We start from the raw sequence: 25,883 nt of genomic DNA on the forward strand, positions 1-25,883 counted from the left end.
CAAGGACTAATTTTCCGACTCTGCGGAATTGGCAAGAAACTTCACCAGGTCCCACGCTCTAGAATTCCCTCCCTAAACCCTTCCCTTCTCTACCTCCCTCTACTCCTTTAGTACTCGCCTTAAAAGTAACCTCTTCAACCAAGCTTCTCCTAATATCCCCTTCTTTGGCTCGGTAATAATTTTTTCCTCATATCTCTTTGAAATGGATTGGGTCATTTTCTTCTATGTTAAATTTTCTATATAAATGCATGCTGATGTTAGAAAGAATCATAGAAAGTTCCAGCACGGAAGGAGGCCATTTCATCCCATCGTGTCCGCGCCGGCCAACAAACAGCTATCCAGCCTAATCCCACTTCCCAGCTTCTGGTCCGTAGCCCTGCAGGTTAGAGCATCCCAAGTGCACATCCAAGTACTTTTTAAATGTGGTTCGGGTTCCTGCCTCTACCACCCTTTCAGGCAGTGAGTTCCAGACCCCCACAACCCTCAAATCCCCTCTAAACCTTCCACCAATTACTTTAAATCTGTGCCCCCTGGATTTTGACCCCTCTGCTAAGGGAAATAGGTCCTTTCTATCCACTTTAACTATGCCCCTCATCATTTTATACACCTCAATGAGGTCTCCCCTCAGCCTCCTCTGTTCCAAGGAAAACAGACCCAGCCTATCCAGTCTTTCCTCATAGCTAAGATTCTCTACTCCCGGCAACATCCTTGTAAATCTCCTCTGTACCCTCTCTAGTGCAATCACATCTTTCTTGTAATGTGGTGACCAGAACTGCACGTAGTACTCTAGCTGAGGCCTAACTAGTGTTTTATACAGTTGCAGCATAATCCCCCTGCTCTTGTATTCTATGCCACGGCTAATAAAGGCAAGCATTCCGTATGCCTTCTTAACCACCTTATCTACCTGGCCTGCTACCTTCAGGGATCTGTTGTTGTGCATATCAAAAATTTGGGTGCCCACTGGGCATGAACATCTAAATTAATTGTCAGCAAATCTGTGAGCAGCATGGACATGGATTTCTGATTTGTGCTTTGGTGGGAGAGACTGATAGAGTGAAGTCTGAAAGTAACCTCCACAGTGCACTTTGCCCTCAACTATCTATTATGTCAGCAATAATAAGCTCTACTGCTGTTAGGAATGTGAATTTTGTAATAATATATAGAAAATGGCCCGATCTTGACAGGGCGGTTTGCGTAGGTGCGGGGTGGAGATTCGGACGGGAAATCCAGGAGTCCGAGTTTCTCTGCATGCTGTGGAGTTTTGACTCCATAGCGTGTGTATTTTTTTTGACAGGTTTGGCTTCCAGTTGGGCAGGGAGAACTCCGGAGCAGGCCGCAGCCCCAGGTAGGGAGTTGCAGCTGCTACTAGGAGCGTGGGGAGGGGGGAGGCCCGGGGGGAGTGGTGGTCTGAATGGGGGGGTTCCGATCCAAGACAAAAGGGTAAGCTCTTGCTCCTCGTAGCCCACAAGCAGTGCTGTCAAGGCTCTTAGCTTCTCGCCGAAGCTGTCCTCATCTCCCTTCAGCCGCCAGGTTTCCTGAGGCCTGGGAAACCCGGTCGGCCAGGGTTAAACCTGCAAAGCAGGTTAAATCTAAGGCTGCAATAGCAAAATACTGCGGATGCTGGAAATCCAAAATAACAACAGAAAACGCTGGAAAAACTCAACAGGCCAGGCAGCATCCATGGAGAGAGAAACAGAGTTAACGTTTCAGGTCGAAGACCTTTCGTCAGAACCTAAGGCTTTAAATCTAAGGCTGCCTGGCTCATTATAGTATTTAAATGGCCAACCCACCTCCTGGAAGCGGGTTGGCTGCCTGCCCCTTTTCCTGCCTCCTTAAAACCCGGAAGTGGGCGTGCTGGAGTCAGGCTTGAGATTTTTAAAGGTTTAACATCTCACAGGCCCCAACCCATCTGTTTTGAGAGGTTAAAATTCACCCCAAAGGGCTGCAGGCCTGTGTCTATATTAATAATGTTCAAACACAAAGTCAAAAAATGCTTGCAGATTTATTAAAGATCAAATGTTACACATACTCCTGACCAACGCCTGAGGTTACAAAGAATGCTTTGTCACAGAAGATACACACATTACAGCTCAACCTTACAGATGTCTCCCTTCTTTATCTCCCAACCTCACATTACAATTGTCTTGCTTTTAAACTTGGCTAAAAGGTTAGTACGTTACCCATTCCATGACCCTCCTCCCACTCTCAATCTCCATTCTGATATTTTATGGTCTCGAGTTGTACAGAAAAACGTTGGTGTTTTAGGGTCAGCAAGACATAAAAGGAGCCATGCTATCAAAACAACAATATTGAGTCTCCAGTTTGGGGGTGATAAAGTGATTCTAAATGTAAACATGTGCCAGCTGGCCTGTGAGAATCCTGTAGTAACCTTTGTGCTGACAGTGCACTGTTAGTTGCTCTTACAGTCTTAAGTTCTATACTCAAATCTTAGAATTAAATATAAAATGGAATTTAATATAAATGTTTTATTTTTGAGAACTTATTTCCCTTATTATTCCTCAGTCTTAATCTCTAACACTATCCTGATGCATGTCTTCAGCACATAAATAGACTTTGTGAAAAAAGGATGGGAACTATCTGTTACACTGCACCAAAATTACTGTTGCATAACCCTTCAATAGTACAGACAGTACAGCTAACAGCAACAGTAATTACTGGCTATAGTGTATAAATTGACAAGGGTAAGCTCAGGAGTTCCTTGGAGTCACTTGAAAACCAGTAGTTCCCTGATACTGACTGAATTTTCCTATGACTTTCAGGAGAATGTTTTATGATTGGTATTTTCAGTATAAAGCACAGTTTTTGAGAAACTGAAGTCACGTTCAGCCCATTAGTCAAAAGTACAAAATGACAAGTACAATCTAATTAAAAAAATAATTTTTTAACATCAAGCATGAATGTAAAGGAACTAAAATATATGGCACAAGATTGAAAGCAGAATTTGAGAAAAGGATTTCTATATTTCAATGCTATTAAATATTAAATATATTGATATAAAGTTTCCACATCTGGAAGATTAATTGGGACTTGACCATTCTGTTGTTTGTGCTGAAAAAGGCCAATCACAGTATTGCCTAAAATGCTACAAACCTTTCAAGAGCTATTATTCGTAATGCATGATTTGCAACTACCCTTTCATACTTGTAAACTATTTACATAGAATTGGAGAGAAGTTACAACATAGAAACAAGCTATTCAGCCTGACCAGTCCCTGCTAACCAGCACCCTCCACATGAACAAATAGTTCTAATCACATTTACCTATCCTGTTCACATATCCCTAAAACTCCTTTTCCTTCATTCACATATCCACTCTAATCTTCATCAAAATATAAAGTTAGTATCAATATGTAAAAAAATCTTAAAATAAATTTGCATTATGACATTAATTTTAGCTTTTATATTATGATTCTTAATTGTTTTCACATTTTATTTCTCATACTGCCATCTGAGTCTACTCAAGTCAAACACTTTAAACTAGGAATTTCATGCTCCATACTCCTTTTTAGAATACTCAGCCCCATTTAAGCCATTCATGGCTATAGTCCAGTGATATATTTATATTATCTGACTGGTGATTCAAATGAGAACTGATCATAATCAGTGGTAACTTGAAAAATATTGGGGGGGGGGAGTGATTTAAGCTGGTCGCTGTTTCTAGCAAAATTGTAAAAACATTTTTTTTTAAGTTGAGCCCTGTCCAATAGAAACATAGAAACATAGAAGATAGGAGTAGGCCACTCGGCCCCTCGAGCCTGCTCCGCCATTCAATGCGATCATGGCTGATCATCCAAATTCAGTACCCTGTCCCTGCTTTCTCCCCATACCCCTTGATCCCTTTAGCCTTAAGAAATATATCCAAATCCTTCTTGAATATATTTAATGAGTTGGCCTCTACTGCCTTCTGTGGTAGAGAATTCCACAGGTTCACCACTCTCTGGGTGAAGAAATTCCTCCTCATTTTTGTCCTAAATGGCTAACCCCTTATCCTTAGACTGTGACCCCTGGTTCTGGACTCCCCGACCATCGGGAACATCCTTCCTGCATCTAGTCTGTCCAGTCCTGTCAGAATTTTATAAGTTTCAATGAGATCCCCTCTCATTCTTCTAAACTCCAGCGAGTATAAGCCCAATCGACCCAATCTCTCCTCATACGTCATTCCTGCCATCCCAGGTATCAGCCTGGTGAATCTTCTCTGCACTCCTTCCATGGCAAGAACATCCTTCCTCAGATAAGGCGACCGAAACTGCACACAATACTCAAGATCTGGTCTCACCAAGGCCCTGTACAACTGCAGCAAGACATCCTTGTTCCTGTACTCAAAACCTCTCGCTACGAAGGCCAACATACCATTTGCCTTCTTAACCACCTGCTGCACCTGCATGCTTACCTTCAGCGACTGGTGCACAAGGACACCCAGGTCTCGTTGCACTTCCCCTTCTCCCAATCTATTGCCATTCAGATAATAATCTGCCTTCCTGTTTTTGCCACCAAAGTGGATAACCTCACATTTATCCACGTTATATTGCATCTGCCATGCTTCTGCCCAATCATCCAACCTGTCCAAATCATCCTGGAGTTTCTCGGCATCCTCCTCACAGCACACACGCCCACCCAGCTTTGTGTCATCTGCAAATTTGGAGATATTACACCTAGGTCCCTTGTCTAGATCATTAATATATATTGTGAATAGCTGGGGTCCAAGGACCGATCCCTGCGGCACCCCACCAGTCACAGCCACTCGGAAAAAGACCCATTTATTCCAACTCTTTGCTTTTTGTCTGCCAACCAGTTCTCTATCCAAGACAATACCTTGCCCCCAATCCCATGTGCCTTAACTTTACATGCTAATCTCTTGTGCAGGACCTTATCGAAAGCCTACTGAAAGTCCAAATACACCACATCCACTGGTTCTCCCTTGTCTATTTTACCAGTTACATCCTCAAAAAATTCCAGTAGATTAATCAAGCATGATATACCTTTTGTAAATCCATGTTGACTTTGTCCGATCCTGTCACTGTTTTCCAAGTGCTCTGTTATTACATCTTTTATAATAAACTACCGATGTCAGGCTTACCGGTCTGTAATTCCCCGTTTTCTCTCTACCACCTTTTTTGAATAGTGAGGTAACATTAGCTACCCTCCAATCCATGGGTACTGTTCCAGATTCCATCAATACCTAGTATCACACCAAGCAGTGAGTGTTAGCAGGCATTCTGACCATGCAGTCATCACAGCCAAGCTCAACTCTGATGTTCACACAAATTGCATTTTCCATCAATACTCGCTGGTTAGAACAGGCACAGTCCCCATTAAAATAATGGTAGGGACACCACACATCCTGAAGGAATAATTACAAGTCCTAGCACTTTTTGGGCTACCCCGGATCAGGCGTATTTCTCAGACGTTCACCTTCAACAAAAGTTAGAGATAGCCAAATCCTATAAGATGCTTAATTGGGTCTAAAGGTCCAGGCCATCTCTCCCTAAAGGAAAGGAATGGCCTGAAGATGTTAACATCCTCCAGATAGCACTTTTAATAAGTTTAACTAGACTGTAACCTTCCAGATATTATGAGGGTCCAGAAAACTCCCCAGAATTCTGCAACTCCTCACCAAAGAGTGTACAGAGATTGAGTTTGCGAGTTTGATGCAGAAGTACTATGTGAGACAATTCTAAAAATATATAGATTTAATAAAGAACTGACATGTAATTACAGCTGGTGATTCAATTGCAACTTTAACAGTTCAAAATACAAATAGCTTACAATTCTTATTCTCAGAGATACTTATTCTCAAAGCTTAACTTCGTTACATTTTTACATTTCTAAGTCTTATTCTTAATCCAGGATATCCACCAAAATCAAATACCTTGATTACCCAAGACTCAGAGTTGTAGGCTTTCAGAGCCTCTGAAGCCGAGAATCGCTTTGCCCCTTCCAGCGACTTCTGTCCTCCTATTTGAAAGTTCTATATTTTATACCCTTTTTTGAGTGGTATATCCTTTGAAGTTTTCTGCTGATGTAAGCTAATTATCTCTAGTCATCTTTCTGTTGACCCCTGCTATTCTTACCGTCAGTTCAGCTGGTAGCTTGCAGAATTCTGTCTGCTGTGCAGGTGCTCAAAACTTATCATAAAAACAATGTGACAGTAGTTTTTTATTTGATGCAATTTTTACGAAGGCCTTCTATTCAATTCTTACGTCACCTTAGCTGGTTGTAAACTGACTTCTCGTCTCTTATCTGTTCCAAGTTCAATACAAAAATGATGTGATTGCTTGGTGCATCTATTGATGTCATATTTATGAAGGCATATGTTTCTTTAATGTTCTGTGTTTCTGTTTCCCGAAGTGTTGGTTTATGACACCTTAACATTATACCATTGTGCTCTTTCATGTGCCTGTTTACAATGTGTTGGTTTAAAACAATTTAATTGGGTTATGGTATTGTGTTCTTTCCAAAGCTCAGACTTCCTGGAAGCTCTAACCCTTTGCTTTAATAGGACTATTGTTTCAGTGTCAACAACTGATCTTACCTCAAAAGCCTGTATGCTGTTTACAGCTTTGTGCTAACAACTTATCTTATCTCAAAAGCCTGTATTCTGTTTACAGCTTTGTTTTGTTGAGGCTTTTTAGATTTTTAAACCCAGTTTGTCATGTTTTAATAAAGTCAGAATTCTGTTCATAGGATGGTGTATTTTTCTGAATAGGTATGGCTCATTCCTTTACAATCCTGCCCACGTGTAAGCCCCATCCACCCATTATAAGAACATAAGAATATAAGAAATAGGAGCAGGAGTAGGCCATTCGGCCCTTCGAGCCTGCTCCGCCATTCAATGAGATCATGGCTGATCTTCTGCCTCAACTCCATTCACTGATCCTATCGCCATATCCCTTGATGCCCTTACTAGTCTGAAATCTATCAACTTCTATTTTGAATATACCCAATGACTGAGCCTCCACAGCCCTCTGGGGTAGAGAATTCCAAAGATTTACCACCCTCTCTGTGAAGAAATTTCTTCTCATCTCAGTCCTGAATGGCCTACCCTTTATCCTGAGGCTGTGGCCCCTGGTTCTAGGCTCCCCAGCCAAGGGAAACATTCTCCCAGCATCCAACCTATTAAGCTCTGTAATAATTTTGTATGCTTCAATGAGATCCCCTCTCATTCTTCTGAATTCAAGAGAATACAGGCCTAGTTTACACAATCTCTTCTCATACGACAGTCCCGCTATCCCAAAGAATCAATCTCGTGACCCTTTGTTGCACTCCCTCTATGGCAAGTATATCCTTCCTTAGGTAAGGAGACCAAAATTGTACACAATACTCCAGGTGTGGTCTCACCAAGGCCCTATATAATTGGAGTAAGACTTCATTACTCCTGTACTCAAATCCTCTTGTAATGAAGGCCAGCATATCATTATTGCCCATTTAATGAGAATGATGCTCTGCTTAATTTTTTCCAACAGGTTTGTGTTTGTGAGTGTAATGCATTGCTGGCTTTGAAGAAAAAATGTTGAAAAGGTGCATGTCCCTGAATGCTATTATTTTGCAGCCATTTGCCAGCAGCTAACTGCCTGCTGCAGAATTGGCAGAGTGTGAGTGGGGCAGGGGGTGCGGAGGTATAGGTACCCCAGGAGCACTGTTAGTCAGAATTGGACACGGAAGCAGAAATGCCAGAATTGGAAGAGGTAGCAATACTGATACAGTCGACTTTCAAGGTAAGTTTGAGGTAACACATAGGAGCAGGGGAAATAGTCATAGAAACAGGAGAAATAGCACAACACTTCCGTATTAGACAGGCACATCGTATAGGATCAGCTTATAGATGTCAGAAAGAGAGATCAGTTTTTGCTCTCTTACCTCACCTCTCTCAGCTGATCTGTCTTTTTGTCCAATCAATTTGTATGAAGAATAGACATTTGGTGCAATTACAGTTTTTGCACCTTCATCCACTTGGTAGGCTGTTTTCTTCTGTGTTTTATCGTTCAAGTCTTTGCCCTGGAAATTCTTCATGTTGGGCATCCCACAAACCAGGTCATTGTTGCACAGCCTGTTTATGCAGTACAATTGTTCAACAAATTTTTAGAGAACAACCAGTGGAACTATTGGTAATTATGTAATTTAGTTTTAAATATAAAGAAAACAGTATCTAGATTTATCCAAAATTACAAATGCAGATTTTTACAAGAATGTATTTCAGCTCATCGGAAATGGGAGATGCTCTGCTCTCTGGGTAAACACAGAAGAATTAATGTTGCTGGAACACTTGCACCTGCATGAAAATATATATATTTTTAAGTGTAATATACTGTTGCACAATTGAGATGCACTTGATTACTTGTCAATGTTGAATTAATGTTTGACAATTTAAAAACGAATGAGCATTTTACTTAGGGTATTAGTTAATTATCAGCAGAAGAGATTAAAGTTAAAACCATTACTTCCACCAGAGGATTCTCTAAAGCCTGGTGGGATCTTTCACCCTTACTATAAACAGTAGGGGGGAGAAATTGGCCTCCTTTGTGCCTCCTGTTAGCGTCTCCAGGGGGCGATAATGGGGCGCTAAGGGCTTACCGACTGGGCGCGGTGAAATTACCGACGCGCACGAACTTCCGTGACGGGTTCTTACCGCCTCGATCTCCTGCGCCCCGGAGATGGTGACGTCATCTGGTGCGCAGCGCCCGGTTATCGCCCCGGATGTACAATTCGCTTCCACCCCTTGCAGCATTGCCCGGCATCAACAACGGCAGCTGCAGGAAGCATTGTCACCTCAGCTGTCCGCTTGGGGAGCGCTAATTAAAGGCAGTGGTGGTCAGGTAGGCCAACATTTAATAATGTCCCAAATGTGCTGTATTTTGATTTTTTTCCAGCCCACGATTGATCAGCCCTGCACTCTCTTAGAGTGCTTGGGGCTGCTATGCGCGTATCGCGGGTGCTGTCAACGACCATTCCCAGCCTTAGCCTTCAGTGACTGCAGCATTGACCCTTCCCTTTAAAGGAGGGAAGGAGCCTGTAAAACACTGTACGGAACATTGCTCAGTGCTCTGCCGCTACCACCCCTCTCGTTCCCTTTAGCGCTCTAAGGGAAGTGGTAGCACTTGATTTAATGCTCCACTTCCCCCTTGGAGCGCTAAACCAGAAGTTCCCATCAGAATCAATTGTGTAGCGCCTGGCAATACTTTTGCATTCCCGCAAAAGTTATCGCCCCAAACGGGGCGCTACGCAATTTCTAAACCCTCGAGTTTCTGTTATTTCTTCATGAATCATAAAGAGAAAAGGGTGGTCCACTTTTATGACAGGCGCTGAAGCACCGGTGACTGCTGCAGCTTCTGTTCCCCTCTCGTCCACCTCTATCACAGCTTTGTGAATAACCTGGTAAAATGAACAAAAACACAACTAATCATTTGCTCTTTCCTCCTTCTCATGCTGCATTAGAGTAAGTGTAGCAATCGCACACAGGAAAAACTAGCAAGCATACTCTGTGATCATTCTCGGAACAAGCCTACCTGGGAAATCTTCAGCTGGTAGGTTGAAGAGATTCCAGAAAAATCAGCAGCATTTGTGAAGGGCGTTATCATTCCCAACTGTCTTAGCTTCTTTTCCATCTTATACGACTGCTCCAATTTAAATTTTGGAAAACATAGTTCTATTTTCCTAGGACAATAAAAGAGAGAAACTATGATTTACAAAGATTAGAAAGCCAAGGAAAAGCAAGATTATAATTTTATTACTATTCAGATCTCATGATATATAACAGAACAAGCACAAGTATTTTCTAAAAGGCACGTGAGGGAAGACTAGATCGTTGAGGTTCAGAACAAGGTCTTTGTGTGTGGAATCTCAGTTGTATCCAGCCTAGACTAGTGGGGTTAAATTATGTCGGTTTGTGACAATTATTTTATAGTAACCTTAAGAGTGATATACATTTTTTATTTATCTATAAAAAAAATGCTTTTGTGTTAAATTAACATAATGCACTCCCAATCTAGCTAGTTTGCCATAGGAACAGGAGTAGGCCATTCAGCCCCGGGAGCCTGCTCTGCCATTCAATTAGATCGTGGCTGATCTGTACCTCAGCTGCATGTACCCACCTGAGCTCCATCCTCTACACTGTCTTTTGGTCAGCTAGTGTAACAGATGAAATACAGCGCACTCGGCCATCACTGTACCACATACTGACAAAGAACAGGGGTCTGACTCCAATCTGCCCAGCTACTGCAAACTCAGCAACAAAGCTGCTCTGCTTTTCAGGAAGTACCTTTCCCCTAATTTACATATTCTTATTCAACAGATATGGCAGTAGAATTACAATGTTAGAGGTTCTGCCACCAGCTATGGCAATTAAAGCATGCTGCCTCTAATGATAGGTAGTTGGTAAAAGGAGAAGTCACTGTGGTTCAACAGCGAATAACTTCTGAAGCCAGGAATTGGGCACACTATCAGCATTATGTGAGGAGAATTCTGTGTGAACTCTGACCTTACTGATGTGCTCAGAGAGTGAATGGAAGGTATTTCGTTATCGGGCCTAGAAATTGCGGTTGGAGACGTACCTCCGGAGTACGCCTCCGACCCGTGAAACATTTACGAAATGACCTGCTGGCGCCCAGGCCACGAGGCAGACGGCAACATAATGGCCCACAGATCTCAGGGATGGAGGCAGTTTGGAAACATCCCTGGGATCACGTGGGCCCGGTCCTCCAATGACAAAGGAGAATTCCATTGCAATCATTTAAGAAGGGAATCCCTTAATGATATGCAATGGAATTCCCAAATGTAAAAGGATACAATTTACAGATACTAAATTTTAATCATAATTACCTTCATTCCACCAAACTCAATAAAAATGTAATTTTTTGATAATTTAATACATCTGTAATCTGGACCAAAATTTGCATAAACTCATTTAATAAAGTGTTTACGCATAATTTTGGATATGTAAACGGGTACGTTGCCAGGCCGCAAGTTTCGGATTGCGCAGGCAGAAATCCAGAACTCGCGGGGCATTTCAAAAGGATTACGATAGCATACGCTGAGAGTAGGCCATCACAGACACCACAATTTCAGGGCCATTGTGTACATGGATTCAACAAAAATCTTCAATGAATCTCTATTAAACTAAACTCTAGAATGAAAGTCGTTTTTTTAAAAAAATCAGTGATGCAGCATGGTGGCATAGTGGTTAGCACTGTTGCCTCACAGCGCCAGGGACCCGGGTTCGAATCCAGCCTCGGGCGACTGTCTGTGTGGAGTTTGTACATTCTCCCCGTGTTTGCGTGGGTTTCCTCCGGGTGCTCCGGTTTCCTCCCACAGTCCAAAGATGTGCGGGTTAGGTTGATTGGCTATGATAAATTGACCCTTAGTGTTAGGGGGATTAAATACGTGGGGTTACGGGGATAGGGTGGGATATGTGTTGGTGTAGGGGTTACGGGGATCGGGTGGGATATGTGTCGGTGCAGGCTCGATGGGCCGAAATGGCCTCTATCTGCATTGTGGGGATTCTGTGATTCTGTGATTCTGTGATATTGGTTAACCACCATGTTATGCCATAGAGCGGAAGGATGCAGGTTGGTGTCTGAGTTGAGCATCTGTCAAGTTCCTGATCTCAGCCAAGTTGTCCGGGGAGAGAGCCAAGTGGAGCTGATGCATTCTTACGTAGCGAAGGAAAGAAAATTAAGTAATCTGGATCACTTCTGCCAACTGATCACAAACCAACATTGGCAAAGATATGTGAACAGAGTAATGGGCTAGAAATTCATTATAGTCCAGGAATGGGCGGTGTCAGTAGAAAAGTTGGAGGATTAGCGTCAGGCGCTAATGCTTTAGACTGCACGCAAAATTCATGCTCACTGCTCAAAAAAGTGATTGGAGTCCTAATTCAAGTCTTAAAGTGCAAGTTCTCAAAGGGTGGACCAATATCAGATGTAGTCTAATCACAAGTCATGATTGTCACAGGCTTTTTTCAGTACTTAAAGGGGAGGTTCATTGATGCTGCAGAACCTCATGCTCAGCATTTCTAGCTGTGCAGCTGCCTCAGCAAGCAGAAGCAGGACAAAGAGAAGGAGCCGGAGGACTGAACCAGGTGTACTCATGGCAGACCAATGCCCCAGGGAGAGAGCCCGCAGATACTGTGACCAAGCATTGGAGGCGTTGGTGTTCACTGTGGAGAGATGGAGGGTGATGCTCTACCTGGCAAGTGGCAAGAGGCCCTCACCGCAAGTCTTCCGTACCATGTGGAGGGAGATAGTGCAACATGTCTCGGGCAGCACTGTGGTCCCCAGGACCTATACACAGTGCAGGAAGAAATTTAATGACCTCACTCGGGTGGTCAGGGTGAGTCAATGCCTCAACAAATGGTACATACCACTGTCTGAACCACAGTCTGCACCCACTGCCCAAAGCACCACACCCCCAGCACTCATCCACTAACAATCTCTACCTACCAACACTCACACCCACATCTCACATCTTGCACACAATGACAGCTATTCAACCATGGTAGGCACATCACCCAAACACATTGCTCCACACTCACTCACACACTTTCCTTTCTCTGGCAGGCCAAGGTGGCTCACAACAGGAGGGAGCAGGAGCGCACAGGCGGGGGACAAGCCGACACCCAACCACAGTCTGCGCTGGAGAATCGAGTGCTGCAGATTATTGGGCGCCAGGTGGTGGGCGCTGTGGCCACTGGCAATGTTGACCCCCTTGGGGACAACAACGTTATGTTCATTCCTACTCCTTCTTCTCACATCCCACTTCCCCCCTCACCCCACAAGCATTTCGCACTTTCCAGCTAATCATGCATTTCTCCCTTTCTGCTCCCCTCCCCTCACCTTAACCTGACTCTTGTGCCTTTATGCTTTCAGATAATCAGCAAGCACCTGAGCAGCCTATCCCTGAGGGCACTATAGAGAGCGAGATGGAAAGAGGAGGAGGAAGAACACACCATGTCACTGCATGTCTCACCCGCAGGCACCAGCTCAAATCTGGCATTACGCATTCTTTGCAGGCTAGTATAGTAGCGGGATCTGCACAGGGTGAGGCACCGGGAACAAGCGGGCTGCAGCAAGACCAGGGGGAAAGGGTAGCTCGGGAGTAAGCTCCCTGGAGGGACAGCTTGTGCGCAAGTTCTGCTGCACAGGACTCAGATGAGGACTTCGATGGGTAGGACTTTAGAAGAAGGGTGATGGGCATTGTACTTAGGTCTCGTGGCTTTGATCCACTGGTCAATCAATTCTGCTGCTAGCTCATCTTCCAGGAGTGGATACTCTCCATCCATTGGTATCACCACCAACATGCTTGCACTTCCTTGGTATGGAAGCTTCAGGATTATACAAGAATGGGTCTTGTCGTTAAGTAAAATGAATCTCCTTTGAACATCATTGGAACTTTGACTCTGGTGTATGCATTTACATAGAATGTTCCATCTATAGTAGAGTATGGTTCAAGGGGAGTCATCCACTTCCCTAAAGAAGAAATAGGCATTTGCCATTATTCCATAATTACTCAATATTATTTTGTCTCATATCACAGACAAATACCTGTAACTTTAATTGTGTGACTATTATTGGGTGGACCTATATTATTTCCTTCCATACTCGTAAAATTTTCACCCCCTCACTTTCTCCCCCTTCCCTTCCCCTCTCTCCCTCACCTCACGCAGTATTAAGCTAAAAGAAAAGGCTTACACAAATGCAAGGAAAAGTGGAAATCCAGAGATGTAAAAAGGGAGTATGAAGAAAAACTAAAGAAAACAAAGCTAACTGTAAGAGTGCTAAGGAGGAATGTGGGCCCATTAAAGACAGGTGCAGGTGATACTATAATGGATAATACTGTAAGGACATGGCAGACTTGTTAAATGAGTACTTACGACTAGAAACTGGAGGAGCAGAGGGATTTGGGTGGCCAAGCAGACAAATCACTAAAAGCTAGTGTAAGGTAGAAAAAGTAATCAAAAAGACGAATGGAACGTTGGCCTTCATTTCAAGGGGGCTGGAATACAAAGGGGAGCAAATAATGCTTCAGTTGTACAGAACATTGGTCAGACCCCATCTGGTGTATTGTGTTCAGTTCTGGGCACCGTACCTCAGGAAGGATATATTGGCCTTGGAGAGGGGTACAGTGCAGATTTACCAAAATTATGCTCAGTCTTAGAGAGTTGAATTATGAGGACAAGTTGCATAAACTTGGGTTGTATTCCCTTTAGTTTAGAAGGTTGAGGGGTGATCTAATTGAGGCATTTATAATGATAAAGGGATTTGATAGAGTAGATACAGAGAAGCTATTTCCTCTGGTGAGGGAATCCAGAACAAAGGGGCACAATCTTAAAAATTAGAGACAGGCAATTCCAGTGTTAAAGCAGGAAGCACTTTTTCTCCCCAAGTCTGCCATGTCCTTATTATCCATTATAGTATCACCTGTACCTGTCGTTAATGGGTCCACATTCCTCCTTAGCACTCTTATTGTTAGCTTTGTTTTCTTTCATTTTTGGCATTGGCACCCTCTCCCCCATAGTCACCCTCTACAGTTGTAACCTATCCATTCCTTACACTCATTCCATCACTCTCACTCAAACTTCTCTTTTTCCCTCCTTGCAGGAGAAAAGAGCCCAGAACACACAGAAGAGACAGCGAACCGAAGGAGGCCCTCCAGTCTTCACCCAACTTACACCAGCAGAGGAGGATGCTCTGGAGATATCGAGAGTTGCAGAGATGCTGGCAGCGGGAGATAGAGAGCAGAAACTTAACTGCACCAGCCACATAAATACTGTGGCAACAAGAGCAGGTCAGAGGCTAGGTATTCTGCAGCGAGTGCCTCACCTCCTGACTCCCCAAAGCCTTTCCACCATCTACAAGGCACAAGTAAGGAGTGTGATGGAATACTCTCCATTTGCCTGGATGATTGCAGTTCCAACAATACTCAAGAAGCTCGACACCATCCAGGACAAAACAGCCCGCTTCATTGGTACCCCATCCACCACTTTAAACATTCACTCCTTCCACCACCGGCGTACCATGGCTGCAGTGTGTACCCTCTACAAGATGCACTGCAGCAACTCGCCAAGGCTTCTTCAGCAGCACCTCCCAAACCCGCGACCTCTTCCAGCTAGAAGGACAAGGGCAACAGGTGCATGGGATCACCATCACCTCCAAGTTCCCCTCCAAGTCACACACCATCCTGACTTAGAAGTATATCGCCGATCCTTCATCGTCGCTGGGTCAAAATCCTGGAACTCCCTCCCTAACATCACTTTGGGAGTACCTTCACCACACAAACTGCAGCGGTTCAAGAAGGCGGCTCACCACCACCTTCTCAAGAGCAATTAGGGATGGGCAATAAATGCTGGCCTTTTTGGCGAAGCCCAGGTCCCAGGAACGAATAAAAAAAAAGGCTGATCTTGGAGGGGCAACAACAATTGCATGAGGCTCTGGCATCTTTTGCAGCCGCGATGTCTGAAAATATGCAGAAAATCGAGGAGTCCATCACCAACATGAGTATCAGCATATCGCAGGCAATAGCGACGATGTGTTGTTCCATGGAAAGGATGGCCCCCTGCATGGAGCAGCAAGTGCGCCACTCACATGAGCACATGCTAGCTGTGGACAACAGATGGCAGATGCTCATAGATTTATCCCTAGCAGGGATATAAATGTAGACTTGGGCCTTTATCGCCCCGCTGCTGTGCAGCAAGGTGCTCTCCAGCTCCTTGCTAGCAGGGAAGTGCTGGTGGCCTATGAGAGGGACGATGGTGAGAGGGGACATGGAAGTGGGGGCTCTTCTCAAAGCACTCCCACTTCTCCCCTGTTGCCTCCCCCTCAGTCAGAGCCCCACATGCTGCCTCGGATCTGATATACCTATCAATTTATCCAATGAAAAGCGACGAGTTAAGAAAGTAACTATAGGTTTTTATTGGCTAAATAACAGAGCCCACCCTCGTGGGTGATCGGATCCAACAAGGAGGAATACCAGCCAGTCGACCACCTTTATACCTGGGCAGGTAGGTGGAGCCGTGGGCGGAGTCAGCAGTGGTCAGCCCAGGTATAACAGCGTGACAAGAGGCGACCTCGTATAGTGATACAACAGTGTGAACAGTGATAACCATAGAGTAACGATATAACAGTGATAACTATAGTGTAACGATAGTGAACGATAAAAGTGGTTTACCACATTCACCCCTTGTTTAGATTTGAGTCCGGCGGGGTGAAGTGTACTACCAGTTCTGGTATGTCAGTCTGTCCGGAGGCCTTGTAAGCCTTTCTGATCGTCGCAGCGGCGGTGTTGCATTATCCGGTGTTAATGCTGGTGTCTGCGTGGTCAGCGAAGGCTCGTGGGGTTCCGGCATGCCGTCTACCTCGGGTGGCATTGGGGGGGTGGTGGGGGGGGGGTAACGGTGGTGTCTCAGGAGTGCCCGAGGGTGCGAGGTCTCGTAAGGAGACTGTGTCCTCCCGCCCGTCTGGGTATGCCACATAGGCGTACTGGGGGTTGGCGTGCAGGAGGTTCACCCTCTCGACCAGGGAGTCCGTTTTATGGGCCCTCACGTGCTTTCGCAGCAGGACGGGCCCCGGGGAGGTCAGCCAGGTTGGTAGCGTGGTTCCTGTAGTCGACTTCCTGGGGAAAACAAACATTCATTCATGGGGGGTGGCGTTAATGGCAGTGCACAGTAGTGACCAGATGGAATGCAGCGCTGCCGGGAGGACTTCCTGCCAGCGGGAAGTTGGGAGGCCCTTAGACTTTAAGGCTAAGAGGACGGCCTTCCATACCGTTGCGTTCTCTCTTTCCACCTGCCCGTTCCCTCGGGGGTTGTAGCTGGTGGTCCTGCTTGCAGCGATACCTCTCGCTAGTAGGAACTGACGGAGTTCCTCGCTCATGAAGGAGGAGCCCCGGTCACTATGTATATAGTTTGGGAACCCGAACAAGGCGAAGAGGTCGTTCAGGCATTTAATGACCGTGGTACTGGTCATGTCTGGGCAGGGGAAGGCAAAGGGGAAACGGAAGTACTCATCAACAATGTTGAGGAAGTACACATTGCGGTCAGAGGACGGGAGGGGCCCCTTAAAGTCAATGCTCAGGCGCTCGAAGGGGCGGGTGGCCTTGATCAGGCTTGCTCTGTCCGGCCTAAAGAAGTGCGGTTTGCACTCGGCACAGGTCTGGCAGTTCCTGGTCATGGTCCTGACCTCCTCGATGGAGTAGGGCAGGTTGTGGGCCTTAATGAAGTGGTAAAGTCTGGTGACTCCGGGGTAGCAGAGGTCGTTGTGGAGGGTCTGAAGTCTATCACTTTGCGCGCTGGCGCATGTAATTCGTGAAAGAGCATCAGGGGGTTCGTTCAGCTTACCTGGCCGGTACAAGATATCATAATCATAGGTGGAGAGCTCGATTCTCCGCCTCAAGATCTTGTCATTCTTGATTTTGCCCCTTAGCTTGTTATTAAACATAAAAGCGACCGAACGCTGGTCGGTGAGGAGGGTAAATCGTTTGCCTGCCAGGTAATGCCTCCAGCGTCGTACCGCCTCCACAATCGCCTGGGCCTCCTTCTCGACCGACGAGTGTCGGATCTCAGGGCCCTGTAGGGTCCTTGAGAAGAAGGCCACCGGTCTCCCCTCCTGGTTAAGGGTAGCGGCTAGGGCGAAGTCGGATGCATCGCTCTCCACTTGGAAGGGGATGGACTCATCCACTGCATGCATTGTGGCCTTGGCAATGTCTCCCTTAATGAGGGAGAAGGCTGCGCACGCCTCCTCCGTAAGGGGGAAGGATGTGGACTTCATGAGGGGTCTGGCTTTGTCCGCATAATTGGGCACCCATTGGGCATAGTAGGCGAAGAGCCCCAGGGTTCTCTTTAGTGCCTTTGGACAGTGGGGGAGGGGTAGCTCCATGAGGGGGCGCATTCTTTCGGGGTCGGGGCCGATGACTCCGTTCTCTACTACGCAGCCGAGGATGGCAAGGCGCGAGGTGTTAAACACACATTTCTCCTTATTGTAGGTGAGGTTCAGCCGTTGGGCCGTACGGAGGAATCTCTCCAGATTAACATCATGGCCCTGCCGGTCGCGGCCGCAGATGGTGACATTATCTAGGTAGGGGAACGTGGCGTGCAGCCCGTTCTGGTCAACCATCCGGTCCATCTCCCTTTGGAAGACCGAAACCCCGTTGGTGACGCCGAAGGGAACCCTAAGGAAGTGGCAGAGGCGGCCATTCGCCTCGAAGGCGGTATACTGGCGGTCCTCAGGGCGGATAGGGAGTTGGTGGTAGGCCGACTTAAGGTCGATGGTCAAGAATACTTGGTATTGTGCGATCTGATTGACCATATCAGATATGCGGGGAAGGGGGTATGCGTCCAGCTGGGTGTACCTGTTTATGGTCTGGCTGTAGTCGATGACCAGGCGGTTTTTATTGCTGGTCTTAACGACCACAACCTGGGCACGCCAGGGGCTGGTGCTCCCCTCGATGATGCCCTCCTTCAGGAGACGCTGCACCTCGGAGCTAATGAAAGCTCTGTCCCCGGCGCTGTACCGCCTGCTCTTGGTAGCGACGGGTTTGCAGTCGGGGGTGAGGTTAGCGAACAGGGAAGGTGGCGGGACCTTGAGGGTGGATAGGCCGCAGGTGTTACGCGGTGGGCGGCTTAAAATCTGTTGGTTGTCGACTGTGAGTGGGGGGAGGGGTCCGCCGTATGCTAGCGTGACGCTTTGGAGGTGGGATTGGACGTCTAGACCTAGTAGGACGGCAGCGCATAGCTGGGGCAGGACGAGGAGTTTAAAATTTTTATACTCCGTGCCCTTAACCGACAGGGTCACAACACAGTAGCCGCTGATGTCTGTGGCGTGGGACCTCGATGCCATCGAGATCCAGTTGCGCGTTGGCCGGACAGTGAGGGAGTAGTGGCTCACCGTGTCTCGGTGGATGAAACTCTCCGTGCTTCCGCTGTCGAACAGGCAGGTCGTGGCGTGGCCGTTTACTTTGATGTCCATCATGGACTTGGACAGGTGGTGCGGGCGGGCTTGGTCCAGTGTGACGGAGGCTAGTGTATAGCTGAGCGAGTTGCTGTCATCTGCGGGTGAGGCGGTGGTCGGGTCTGGAGGCACGGTGGTGGTCGAGCGTGGTGGGTAAAATGGCGGCGCCCACGAGGTTGGACAAAATGGCGGAGAAGATGGCTGCCCCCACAACTCACATGAGGCACTGCTGGTGTCGGTTGCCTGGATCAAAGATGGCCGCCCCATGACTCACATGTGGGGATGCTGGCCTCTGTGGCCTTGATGGAAGATGGCCGCCCCCACAGCTCGCATGAGGCACTGCTGGCCTCTGTTGATCTCCCTCTGCAGGCCTTTGCAAAGTGGCCTTTCTTCAGGCAGCTCGAGCAGGTCGCGTTTCTGGCTGGGCAGCGCGCCCTCAGGTGTTTCGCCTGGCCGCAGAAGAAGCAGCCGGTGGCCCGATCGCGGGGGTCCGATGTCGCAGCCGGTACCGGGGGTGGCGGTCCCGATCGGGTCCGGGACGCCGACGCTGAGGTAGGTCCCAGGGGGGGTGCTGTGGGGGGTATTGCCGTCGGGGTCGGTCCCGAGTCCCAGGGTCACAAATTACAGTACCTGGAATATGCCTCGAGGTCCCGATGGGCCACTTCTAGGGAGCGAGCGAGGGCTGCAGCTTTGTCCAGGTCGAGGTCCTTTGCTTCAAGCAGTCTTTGCCGTGAGTAGTCGGACCGCAGGCCTTTCACGAAGGCATCACGGACATTGTCTTCAGTATTTTCTGCCGCCGTTACCGCTTTAAAGTTACAGTCCCTGCCGAGTGCTTGTAGCGCCTGTAAAAATTCATCTACAGACTCTCCTGGCTGTTGCGGGCGGGATCTTAGGGGATGTCTGGCATACATGGAATTTACCGGGCTCTGGTACTGTCGTTTCAGCCGCTTGATGGCGTCCTCGTATGTTTTAAGGTCCCGGATGAGTGCGAATACTTTAGGGCTCACTTGGGCGGTCAGAACTCTTAGCTTGGATTTCTGAGGCACGCCGGATTCTCCCAGGTAGGACTCGAAACAGCTCAGCCAGTGTTCGAAGTCGAGGGCTGAGTTTGCTGCCTGTGGGTTTAGATCCAGGTACGGTGGTCGGAGGGCTCGCAGCCAAGCCGGCTGCTGTGGCTGTTGTAGCTGGGCGTCTGGCTGGTCATTTGGCTGCTCGTCTGGCTGCTCGTTTGGCTGCTCAAGTAATGACATTTTAAAATTTAGCCAATAAAATTGATATACCTATCAATTTATCCAATGAAAAGTGACGAGTTAAGAAAGTAACTATAGGTTTTTATTGGCTAAATAACAGAGCCCACCCTCGTGGGTGATCGGATCCAACAAGGAGGAATACCAGCCAGTTGACCACCTTTATACCTGGGCAGGTAGGTGGAGCCGTGGGCGGAGTCAGCAGTGGTCAGCCCAGGTATAACAGCGTGACAAGAGGCGACCTCGTATAGTGATACAACAGTGTGAACAGTGATAACCATAGAGTAACGATATAACAGTGATAACTATAGTGTAACGATAGTGAACGATAAAAGTGGTTTACCACAGGATCCCAATGGCCGAGTCTGCCCCTGCACAGTTGCAGGAGGAGCAGTCTTTGGCGGGGCCCTCACAGGCTCCAAAATCCAGAGGATGTCGACCAAATGTGTCTAACGAGTCGCAGCAGGGCAGTAAACAACCTGCCTCTACCTCTGCTGAAGCCACAGGGGTTGCACCTCATAGAAGCACGCGGAAAAGAAAAATGACAAAAAAGTAGATGCACACGGGTATGCACATGGGTGTATGAAAAAATGTTTTGATGGTACACATAATTGTATTTCTTTGCTACACTTTCTGGTCTTGTCCATTTTTGCATGCTACCTTGGAAATGGCTTTGTCACTTGGAGTGAATGGTGAGACATTACTTCATCTCGAGCACTGGGGGTTTGGATGAGAGGAATAGCTTGGTCATTGTAGGGATGCTTTATGGTGTTGGGAGGGGGAGCCTAGTACAGCATGTGGCAGCCATGTGGCTGCACTGGAGCAAGTTAAGTAAATCTGGCCATGATGAGGCCATCCTGGGCCTCTCGGGCAGCAATATGCGCCGCTACTGGTGCCATCTCCACCTCAGGTTCCTCCTTCAACTCCTCCTCGTCTTCCACCTGCTTCTCCTCCTCCTCCTCCTCCTCTGAACAGGCTCTGCGCTCTGCACCTTGCTCCTCATGCAGCTCCAATCCTCGCTGCTGCGCTATGTTGTGCAGCGCACAGCAAACGACAATGATTCTGGAGACCCTGGCTGACGCGTACCGAAGGGCTCCTCCAGATCTGTCAAGGCACCTGAAGCACATCTTCAGTGTGCTGATTGCTTGCTCTATGACACATCTGGTGGACATGTGGCTCTCATTCTAATGATCCTCGGCCTCAGTACTTGGTGTCCTCAAGGGTGTCATGAGCCATGTCTTCAATGGATAGCCCTTGTCTCCAAACAGCCAGCCAGTAAGTATGTTTGGAGGTGTGAAGAGCTGAGGTGGACTGGCGCAGGACGAAAGAGTCATGACAGCTGCCAGGGAATCTGGTGCACACATGCATGATCATCTTTTTATGGTTGCAATCGAGCTGCACATTGAGGGAGTGGAAGCCCTTGTGGTTCACAAACACTCCTGGGTGATGATGGCCTTCATGGCCACATGTGTGCAGTCAATGACACCCTGCACCTGTGGGAAGCCAGCCAGAGCCACAATGCCGATTGCTCGCTCAGTAACACTGGCTTCATCAGTGGCAAAATTGATATAATTGGCTGACTTGTGAGCATGGCATTGGTGACCTGGGTGATGCATCTGTGGACGGCCGACGACGAGACCCCACAAATATGTGCCACAGATCCCTGGAAAGAGCCTGAGGTGAAGAAGTTGAGGGCAGTGGTGACTTTGACAGCCTCTGGTAAGGAATGCCCACCAGGACCTCTGGGCAGCAGGTCTTGTTCCAGCAAGCTACAAATGTCTGCGATGACTTGGCGCGATAGCCTGAGCCCCCTGAGGCACTGCTGCTCAGTCATGTTGAGGAAGCTCATCCTCTGCCTGTCTACCCTGTGCTGGGGGTATCGCCTCAGGCATGTTGCAGCCCTGTGGTGCCTCCCTCTCTCCTGTGGAACATCAGGTCATTGAGGAGAAGGCTGCTGTTGTGGTTGCCGCTGCTGCTGCTGGTATTGTGGTTGGTGTTGTTGGTGGTGGTGCTCATCTTGGTCCGATACTGAGGACCAAGGTGAGAGAGTATAAGCGGAACCCATGCTGATGTACTAGATGGCAGGTAAAGTGGAGATCAGTGGGCCAGTCCCTCAATGTTGTGATATTGAGTAGCAATGTGGCAAGAGTGGCTTCCAAGGTTTCAGAGATGGCCTTTGTGATATCCGAGTGGTAAAGTCAGACACTGAGAGAAGCCAGACTTCAGGAACCAAAACTTTAACTTTTTAATTACACAGTTTAGGAGAGAACATAGCTCTTACAGCTGCAGGCATGCACACACTATTTCTTACTGCACGAGCAAGATGGAGAATGAATCTCTGAGTCATACCCAGAATGCAATGCCACTACCTTAATAAGTGGTGTGCCAGGACATTACCTTAAAACTCTCAAAGAGTCATAGAGTCATAGAGTTATACAGCACAGAAAGAGGCCCTTCGGCCCATCGTGTCTGCGCCGTCCATCAAGCCCTGTCCAATCTAATCCCATTTTCCAGCATTTGGTCCATAGCCTTGTATGCAATGGCATTTCAAGTGCTCATCCAAATGCTTCTTGAATGTTGTGAGGGTTCCTGCCTCTACCGCCCTTTCAGGCAGTGAGTTCCAGACTCCAACCACCCTCTGGGTGAAAAAGTTCCTCCTCAAATCCCCTCTAAACCTCCTGCCCCTTACCTTGAATCTATGCCCCCTTGTTATTGACCCCCCCTACTAAGGGGAAAAGTTCCTCTTTATCTACCCTATCTATGCCCCTCATCATTTTGTACACCTCAATCAGGTCCCCCCTCAGCCTTCTTTGCTCCAAGGAAAACAACCCCAGCCTGTTTAGTCTTTCTTCATAGCTGAGGCGCTCCATCCCAGGTAACATCCTGGTGAATCTTCTCTGCACCCTCTCCAAAGCAATCACATCCTTCCTATAGTGAGGCGACCAGAACTGCACACAGTACTCCAGCTGTGGCCTTACCAGCATTTTGTACAGCTCCATCATAACCTCCCTGCTCTTATATTCTATGCCTCGGCTAATGAAGGCAAGTATCCCATATGCCTTTTTAACCACCTTATCTACCTGTTCCGCTGCCTTCAGGGATCTATGTACATGTACACCAAGGTCCCTCTGACCCTCTGTACTTCCTAGGGTCCTACCACTCATTGTGTATTCCCTTGCCTTATTTGTCCGTCCAAAATGCATCACCTCGCACTTTTCAGGGTTAAATTCCATTTGCCACTTTTCCGCCCATCTGACCAACCCGTTTATATCGTCCTGTAGCCTGAGGCTTTCCTCCTCGCAATTTACCACCCCACCAATTTTCGTGTCGTCTGCGAACTTACCTGATCATACCTTTTACATTCTCATCCAAATCATTTATGTAGATCACAAACAGCAAGGGACCCAGCACCGATCCCTGAGGTACCCCACTGGACACAGGCTTCCAGTCACAAAAGCAACCTTCGGCCATCACCCTCTGCCTCCTGCCACTCAGCCAGTTTAGGATCCAACATGCCAAGGCAACCTGGATCCCATGGGCTCTTACATTCTTGACCAGTCTCCTATGCGGGACTTTGTCAAAAGCCTTACTGAAGTCCATGTATACCACATCCACAGCATTTCCCTCATCCACACACCTAGTCACCCCCTCGAAAAATTCAATCAGATTGGTCAGACATGATTTACCCTTGACAAAGCCATGCTGACTATCCCCGATTAATCCTTGCCTCTCCAAGTGGAGACTAATTTTGTCCCTCAGAATCTTTTCCAATAATTTCCCTACCACAGATGTTAGGCTCACTGGCCTGTAATTCCCTGGTTTACCCCTGCTACCCTTCTTGAATAATGGTACTACGTTAGCCATTCTCCAGTCCTCTGGTACATCCCCTGTGGCCAGAGAGGTTCTGAAAATTTGTGTCAGAGCCCCTGCAATCTCCTCCTTTGCCTCACACAGCAGCCTGGGATACATCTCGTCCGGGCCTGGGGATTTATCCACTTTTTGACCTGCTAAAGCCGCTAGTACCTCCTCCCTCTCGATGCTAATATGTTCAAGTATATCACAGTCCCCTTGCCCGATTTCTATGTCTACATCGTCTTTCTCCATAGTGAACACGGATGCAAAAAATTCATTTAAAACCCCGCCTACATCATCTGGCTCTACACACAGATTGCCACTTTGGTCCCTAATGGGCCCTACCCTTTCCCTGGTTATCCTCTTGCCCTTAATATACTTATAAAACATCTTAGGATTTTCCTTTATTTTGCTCGCCAGTGTTATTTCATGGCCCCTCCTCGCTCTCCTAATTTCTTTTTTAAGTATGCCCCTGCACTTTTTATACTCCTCTAGGGCTTCCTCCGTCTTTAGTCTTTTGTAACTGCCAAAAGCCCCCCTTTTTTTCCTAATGCATTTTTGTATATCCCTTGTCATCCAAGGCTCCCTTTGCTTGTTGGTCCCACTCTTGACCTTTACGGGAACCTGTTGGCGTTGTACTATCTCTATTTCCCTTCTGAAAGTCTCCCACTGCTTTGATGTGGATTTTCCTATAAGTAGCTGCTCCCAGTCCACTTTGGCCAGATCCTGCCTTATCATATTAAAATCGGCCTTCCCCCAATTTAGAACCCTTATTTCCGGGCCGTCTTTGTCTTTTTCCATGACCACCTTAAATCTCACCGAATTCTGGTAATTGTGATCCCTTACTATTTGTCTCCATCTGGTGGATAACTTAAGCATTACATCCCAGATTACTACAGCCTTCAAACTGCTGACACCCAAATCTGTGGACGAAAAGGAGTGAGCAAGAGCTTTTCCATGAGGCAAGTAATGAGGTGTAATGTTGCAGTATTTATGTGCTTTTCCCAGCTCTCAATGAATGGACTCGCCAGTGGCCGCTGAGCTTCTGCCTCCCTTTCACAGGCGAAGTACCCGAGCTGCGTGAATTCTGTGCTCCTGCAGTAAAAGTCAAAAGCTGGCGTTAAAAACCCTCTTAAGGGTCTCTCAACAAGCATTAATGACTTCAATGATGTTGCCCACCTCTGCAGATTAGGTCCGTTTTGCGCCTTCAAAGCCGCCCGAGTTAAATGCGTGAGGTGGCAGGATGATAGCAGGTTCCCGACGCGCTCGCAATTTCCGCGATTTTTACTGCCAACCCGCCCCAAACCCGCACACTCGGCAATGGGAAAATTCCGGCCAACGTGTGCAAAATGGTACTGGTTGTTGGTATTGACCAACTCTTGTACGTTGAGGCCTCGGAGTATGTCAGCATGTGTAGCTTGTTTAGCACCAAGGGACATCATGGCGAAGGTTGTGGAGACGGTTATAGGTGGAAAAAATACATTATCTTCATGTAGGTTTGCTATTTTCCTGTAAAGGTTAAAACCAAATTCACTATTCTTTGCTGTGAACGTGTGGATTCTTTGCATATCAGCGACTGATTCTGGTTGTTCCGAGGGTGCAAGTGTGACTTCAACATCATGTTCTGAACCTACACTGAAATTCCGAGGCTGCTGCCGCTCTCTCTGTTCAGATTCAAATTGGGCTCAGTGCTGCTGCTGTGCTAGTGTAGTGATCATGAATCCACCACATATCAGAAGGATAAGAATTTCCATTTTCATTTTTTCTTGTCTTGATGATCTCAGAAATACCTGCAAAGCGATTTGCAAGATTGTAGATGAATAATG

At 47.1% G+C, this 25,883-nt stretch overlaps 1 protein-coding gene across 1 annotated transcript; it reads right to left on the reverse strand.

Annotated features, from left to right (window-relative positions):
• Positions 1-1,988: 1,988 nt before the first annotated feature.
• LOC147109136 (protein Z-dependent protease inhibitor-like) lies at positions 1,989-25,496 on the reverse strand. The gene is given in 6 exon segments (XM_086004177.1): positions 1,989-8,519; positions 9,260-9,389; positions 9,524-9,671; positions 13,217-13,370; positions 13,373-13,483; positions 25,364-25,496. Coding segments are annotated over 6 exon segments (720 nt in total). The 3' UTR covers positions 1,989-8,475.
• Between the last annotated feature and the right edge of the window lie 387 nt (positions 25,497-25,883).

The sequence above is a fragment of the Somniosus microcephalus genome, chromosome 12 (assembly GCF_052327205.1).
Source record: "Somniosus microcephalus isolate GS21.2 chromosome 12, FLI_Smic_1.0, whole genome shotgun sequence".
Lineage (NCBI taxonomy): Eukaryota > Metazoa > Chordata > Chondrichthyes > Squaliformes > Somniosidae > Somniosus > Somniosus microcephalus.